The sequence below is a fragment of the Pocillopora damicornis genome, chromosome 2 (assembly GCF_964200805.1).
Source record: "Pocillopora damicornis chromosome 2, jaPocDami1.2, whole genome shotgun sequence".
NCBI lineage: Eukaryota > Metazoa > Cnidaria > Anthozoa > Scleractinia > Pocilloporidae > Pocillopora > Pocillopora damicornis.
Window position 1 is genome coordinate 20,737,838 of NC_142671.1, and position 7,119 is coordinate 20,744,956.

The 7,119-nt window shown below is 34.8% G+C and overlaps 1 protein-coding gene and 1 long non-coding RNA gene across 4 annotated transcripts in view; one reads left to right on the top strand and one right to left on the bottom strand.

The window, feature by feature from the left end:
* On the top strand, positions 1 to 1,761 carry LOC149050288 (uncharacterized). The gene is made up of 2 exons (XR_016183766.1): positions 1 to 169; positions 525 to 1,761. It is a non-coding gene; the product is annotated as an uncharacterized LOC149050288 (long non-coding RNA).
* LOC113667815 (uncharacterized) overlaps positions 1,255 to 7,119 on the bottom strand; it is a 19,756-nt gene continuing 13,891 nt past the window's right edge. For all 3 annotated transcript variants that reach the window (XM_089196769.1, XM_089196768.1, XM_027183671.2), the window contains exons 3-5: positions 6,955 to 7,028; positions 5,362 to 5,484; positions 1,255 to 4,323 (exon numbers count right to left, since the gene is read on the bottom strand). In XM_089196769.1, coding sequence (XP_089052895.1) covers positions 4,211 to 4,323; positions 5,362 to 5,484; positions 6,955 to 7,028 — 310 coding nt within the window. In that variant the 3' untranslated portion in view covers positions 1,255 to 4,210. The remainder of the gene's footprint in view (positions 4,324 to 5,361; positions 5,485 to 6,954; positions 7,029 to 7,119) is intronic.

Here is a 7,119-nt window from a genome sequence, read left to right on the forward strand (position 1 = left end):
ACTCACGGACGTTTCGTAAGCTTGAGAAACTTTATCTCAGTTTCTAACAATCCCATGAAGACTTTGACTACACAGAAATCGATCGTATGGTCGGAATTGAAATATGTTTGAGTAACGATCCTAAAAGCGTTGTTCGTTTCTAACAACAAAGGGAAGCGCTCTTCGTTTGGTATGTACTCGTTTCTTTTTCACGGACATTTCGTATGCTTAAAAATTTTCTTATTGGTTTCTAACAATACCATGAAGACTTAGACGACACAGAAATCGATTGTATGGTCAGAATGTAAATATGTTTGAGTAACAACTCTCAAAGCGTTGTTTGTTTCTAACAACAAAGGGAAGCGTTGTTCGTTTCTTCAACAACAAATGCACGGATGCAGCGTAACATACAACTAAAGTTCTGTTGTGTCTATTTGTGACTTTCTTAACAACAACAGATGAAAAAACGTGGTAAACGAATGCACCCGTGCATTTGTTGTTAACTACAATTTAGTTCCTCAAGAAATGAATGTAACATTTTCCAGGAAACGGAGACATACAAGAACTGCGGGTATTGAGTGAAGTTACAACACAATCGTTGCAGTAGCGTTTCACTGTTCATGCAGTTGACCGGAGAGGAGTCGCGCAGTAGAGTCTCATTACGCTGCGTGACATACCAAACGGAGTCGCTGGGATCATATTCTCAACGCTTTCATTCCTAAGATCTCTTTAGTAGTTCTCCTTACTGTCCGCCATACAATAGGTATGATGCTAGGTCGGAGAATTTAATATTGGATCAACTGGTAACCTTAGGTGATATTTTTCTCTATTCTCTTCACGTCTACTTGATATTGTAAGGAGAAATTATGTCCTGGTCACTTATGAGAGTTAAAAGGTTAAAAACTATCATTAGGCCATTTCTTAGTGCACTTAGTTGTCAGGCCTTTGATTTTGAGTGAGGCTGAAAGTAACCTTATCGTGATAGATTATCGTATCTATTCTAATAGAAAAGCAGCAAGGTTTGCAGTAATGTCACCCTTACTCTCGCTTCTGTTCAAATGCTTGGCAACCAAGCACACAACTGTAAAAAGGACTATTACAGGAAGTTGTCCTTCTTTACAGCTGTCTAGTAGGGGACAGTTGATTTCATACAAAAATGTCAAAAAGAGGAAACAACAACAACAACAACAACAACAACTCACAAATCATGAACAATTAACAAATAAGTAAAAATAAAAAAAAAATAAAAAAAAAAGGAAAAAAAAGTTCTTGCAGTTTTGATCTACTGACCTTTATTGCTTTGAGAAATCAAACAATTCAACATAACTTATTAAGTCCACCCTTCTGCTGGATAAATTAAGTCCCCGATGTCAAGAAACGCAATAATATGAAAATACAATCTGCTGAATCCTTGATGAGGATTCAAGTAAGTTTATGTTACAAGTTATAAAATGCTGTTCCGTCAACCCTCATTGTTTATTTACACTATACAGATAACAAAATAGCCTACTGTATATACATAGATCTATGTTACAATATGATAAAGATAACTGCTCCTCTTATGTTACAAATAGAATACTTGGGAATTTCCAAGGAGTCTACATATTAAATTGATTTTTAAATTCCAGATGCTTTAAACATTATAAAAGAACAATACAAATACAAAAGGAAACATCAGTGTTCCTTAGCCCTTATTGGCAAAACAACACCAATACTTGAGAATTAAATCCAAATGTTATCACTCTGGAATAGAACACACCAGTGCACTCTTAGAATTGAAATTATGACACAAGTCTGCCTGCAGATCTTTGGACTACCAATGTAAATCCCGTAGTTGTAAACACAAACAAAGCAATCGTTTAGCAAACAGAACTCCACAATCCTTAAACAAACAAAGTTTTGATCCATTTCCTCCACTCCAATTTTATTTACAATGGGAGATAAGATGCCCTCAAATGTCTATCCCTCAATACAATGAAGTCACATCTCAACTGAGATAAATTCTATGTATAGTCATGAAAGAAACCAACAAACGACTTCCTCAATTACTTTTTGAAACTTCTAAACCCAGAATGTGTGAACCCAAATTCCTTCTCTACTTAACTGTCAGTTTCATTAACAGTAAACATTCAGATAAAGGCACCTTTCTTTGTCAACCAATGTTATAAATATAATCCCTAATCAACTACTGTCCCTCATATATCATAAGACTTTTGTGTCTTTTCAGCTCCTATAAGGAGAAGTGAATCTCTACTTAAAAAAGAACATTAAATACCAAATACCAGATATAAAATATTATGCTATAGCTGCAAAGCCCTTGTATTCATGCAATACAATGGATCTTATTATTTCAGAAAGTGTATGATAAAATATCAATAAATCAGGCACCAAAATTTTTTGTGGTTGATATTCAGAGGCCATGCTAATAATACCTGCAGTAGAAAAAGCTACTGTGAAATAATTTGAGTCTTGAACCCTTTCAAGAACCCTCTTTTGTACCAGATACCTGACTGTTTGTTTAAACAAGTATCAAGTACAAAGGCAAAGGTTACATTAAGTTTCCTTTAGGAGTTGAAGTATGAATCGTTGTGTGACCCTACAATGCAATTACCGGTAAGAGCCAAGAGGAGCAGTTCTAATTATTACCCACTTCTTAAATTACATGGAACACTAACTTAAACAATTTTGTTTCACTCTTGTACCTCACATTGGCCAACTGACAATTATGGACACTGCTGTTGTCAATTTGAACTACTTTTCAATAGCCAATTCTATTTTTATACCATTTTCAGCAATACATGCACAGCTACATCTACATAGACTATCTTTGAGAATGTTATCTTTGGTAAGTAATTAGCAAGTGGACTTGATAAACAATTCCAGCACACCTGAACATCTATGAGTTACACATATTACCCAATAACACTCAGGGACGGAACATACATTTTTAAATCATTGTTTTGTTGAAGATTGGTTGAAAGGGTGCATGGAAAAAAGACCCACAGTGACATCTGTTAAACTGCTTGATTTTCCTTTCAAATTGTTGTATGTTTCAATGTGAAAGTCAGTGAGAGGTCATTGTTGAATCAAAAGTCAAGTGAAGCTTAACTCCATGTACCCTTCAATTAGCTGTTTTTTTCAAGTTAGGATGTGTAAAGGATGCACTCCAGCTTTCCTAGACTTTAATTTACTTTACTGTCATCATAATTGTTTTATAAAATTGTCTTTGGACAATTACTTAGTCCTTCAAAAGCTGTACATGTATAATTTAAACAGCATTTCAGTCATAGTCCATACCATGTAAAAAACACATTACACATGTACATGTACAGTTTGCTGATAAAGCACTCAACAAGCATTTTCCACCAATCAAAACAATGATCTATCCTCTGCACTAAAAAATTAATGCAAATAAACCAGTAAGCTAATATCTGAATCCCAAAACATATTTCAATCATTTGTATGTACTCAAAAAAACAAGCACTTTTCTCGCAAATGCAAAGCATACTTCCCATACTTTGATTATACAACAGAAACTTTTTAATAAGTTTCTAGAGTGTTTACCTTGACCATATGAATAGATTCTAAACATCACACCAAACATGTATTGCATGCCTGGTGCTTGTTCACAAAAAAATCATCACTTTGTTTTATATTTTACACGTAAAGAGTGAAAAGAACTCTTTCTTGATAAAGCTTGCTACTTTGTCAGTATCAAAGCCATTCCTGATTATTAAGTTTTCAAGACTTTGAATGAAAATTGTCACAAGAAGGTGTCCTCTGCCACCAGTAAGACACCATTAACACAATGGCCAAAAAGGAAAGCTAGTGAATAAAAGAAGCAGGAAGCCGATACAGCAATCAATGCAGTACACATTACAGACAATGTGGAATGCAGAAGTGTCTGTACGAACATTACACTATCTCTTCACAGCAAAAACCAGAATAGGATGCAAATCAAGGCATTTCTGGATTTTAGAGCATCTAAAGATAATGAAGGCATTCTTAACCACAAGAGAAAGTACATGTATGTGTTATTATAGGCTGCTGATCAAGGTAACACGACTGAGTCCTGATATTTGATTTAAGCTGTTACGAAGTAACTCATCAATGCAAATACCATTCAAGCTTAACAAAACACAACTATAACTACTAATTAACAACAGACAGTTCACCATGCACCCCTGGATCAAGTATCCATGCATCTCTAATTCCCGATCCCCAGATCAGTTTAGAAACACAGGGAAAGGTCCTCCAGTTTTCCAAGTGATGGGTTCTCCCTTGCTGTGGCTTTCAGAACTGAATACACAAAATCTGAAGTATGACCAGCAATTACTTGGTTCCCTGGGTAGAGAAAGAGAACCAGTTACTGAATCATGATTGTTATGCTAAAATAGATCTAATTTCACGTACAAAAGATACTAACATTGTTCTCTTCTGAATGTTCTCCATGCAAGAAAAACAAATAACCAGAGAAGAAAATAATTTTTAAAAGGGAGCTGGCAGAGCATTCAAAGGAATCAATTTAAAAACAGACTACAAGACTGAATGTAACCAAGCCACTAGTTGGCTAGGGGAATGTAGTAACTTCTGGGATGAAATGTGAGGGGGCTGTGCCATAACAAATCTAGAGTTCCCCACCTTGCAACCTGTGAGAAATGAAAGACGAAAATATTCCCTATCTTACATACAATAGAAAACTCTTTTTGTTACAGTATTGAAAAAGATAAATATTGGTTAACTCTACAGCTACAGCAATCTTGCAAAAATGAAGACAAATATGTTTGCCTAGCCAGTACTGCAAACTGCTCTTGTATCACAACTTGTCTTTAAGACTGTCCAAGTAATGCAGGGCGTGAAATTGTGCCTATTACAGGCACCAATGCGACTAAATTTTTCACTTTGGCGACCAAATCCTGAAAATTGGTCGCCAAATTGGTGACTAGAATGTTTCATCATAACCTTACCTAGAGATATAGTGAATTAAAAAGATTTGCAAAGATAAATCAGCAGCAAACTTCCTTTTTAAGTTTGTTTCCAAAATTCAGCACATGCATCTTGATCTTGGATTTAGGTGAGCTTGAACATTGTATATCATTCATCCTAGTGCCCACTTTTTAGCACATTAAAGATCTTTTTCCTAATTTAATTTTTGAGGGTCTAGCCAGAGTGCTGACAGCATGAAAAAAGGTTTTGTTTGTCTTTAAAAATGGCGACCAACTTTTTCTGAATTGGCTACCATTTTTAAGTATTTAGGAGCCAAGTGGCTATCAGAAATAAAAATTAATTTCACACCCTGTAATGCACAGGTATGTTTTTAGATTTAAGATACAAGTAATTGAAGTTTCTTGTCAAAATGCAACACAGACACCTAGAACTCACCAAATGTGCCCTTGATAAGAGTTTCAATCTGTACGCTCAAGTTTGGCTTTGGATCCAAAGGCGGGGAATTGCCTTTTACTATGATTTCTTTCTTCACCTTGTCAATGACATCTGTCAGGCGCTCTAAACAAACAAGAACACAGACTTTTACTTTACATTCAACTACACCTTGAGCAACAAATATTTAATGACATGAAACACAAGCACGTATGTACGTTTACATCTAGAGTGGCCTGTGTAAGTAGCAAGATTACTTCATAACACCTGAATACTGCAGCTTGTCAGTAACAGGTTGTATAAACTGCATTAAAGAAATCTTCAAGAGTATGATGTTATTATTCATGTACAAATTATGAAAACACTCAGACACAGCAAGAATTCTCAAGACGTATGGCTTCTCCTTCTCCATGTCTGCAAAAATGACATTCAAGTTTCCTGAAATCTCTAAAACTTTTCATACAAATGATAGCTCAGGTGATTTCAGAGGCACCTGAGTGACAATCATGTCCACAGTCTAGCTACACATCAGTTCTACTAAACCTAACAAGAGTTAAGTCATCAATCATTTATATACCTTTATTTCCTACTTTAAAATTCTGTAGAACTAATGAAACGTTTATGATGGATCAAGCAGAATGTTCACTGATCAGCTCAGATTACAAAAAGTAATTTATTACAATTCACATAACTTTCCACAACCTATATCAGCACTGGCATACCTCAGAATATCTGTTACATTGCATTACCAATATTATTTATGTGTCAGCATTCTTAGATATGCATATTGACTAGGATGAGTTTATTTAACCTGTAACCCTTGAATACCTACAAGCAATACCTGATCCAATAATCAATATACATAAATTATTGTAAAAAGCTGGTGACCAGATAAGAAGATAATCTTCCAGAGAAGGTTAACTTGATATACATGTAACACCAAATTTTCTCTCTAGTTTCACAACAAATGTACAGAGAATCTGGGAAAATTTTTTTAAAAATAATTATTTTTAAATTAATTTTTTAAAATAATTTTTTTAATTAATTTTTTTTAAAACTGATCTAGGGAGTAGCACTCTGCAAACAGTAGTTGTAAAACTTCCTTACTCTCCAACGTGTTTTGTCCAACAATTGTAGACTTCTTCAGGGAGTTTTCCCAGTAAACACTACACGCTTGTATTTATAAGCCATCGTTAGCAGCTATACAGGGACCAGTGACCATAAAGGCTTGGCCTAACTTATGAACAGGAACAGGTGAAGTTGTGGAAAATTTGAAAAGTCTGTGGCCAAGGTGAGAAAAATATTTTGGGGGCCATGGTTTTAGTTAAAGCTGTAATGGAGATGCATTGGAGAATAAAGAAGTTTTACAATTACTGTTCGCAGAGAGCTGCTCACCAGTTCAGTTTTAAAACGATAATTTAAAAGTTATTTTAAAAAAATTATTAAAAATATTTAAAAAAAAATAATTAAAAAATGAATAAAGAGATAATCTTGTTATCAAATAAGTCACCTCTGAAACAGACCTGCAACCATTTCAAGAAAAATTTTCAAGATCATGTTTACAACTATAGAGGAAAGAGACTACTTTCAACTCACGTTGTTCCATTTCCAGACCCTGCAGCTTAACTTTATTTGCTTCATGCTGAGCTTTCTTCTTCAATCTGCAAGCCCTATGAAATGCAAAAGTACATGTGGTTATCTTTTTGATGCTACTGTATCTATGAAGCTAAAAATGCCTAAAAGTTATGGGCCCTTGTAAAG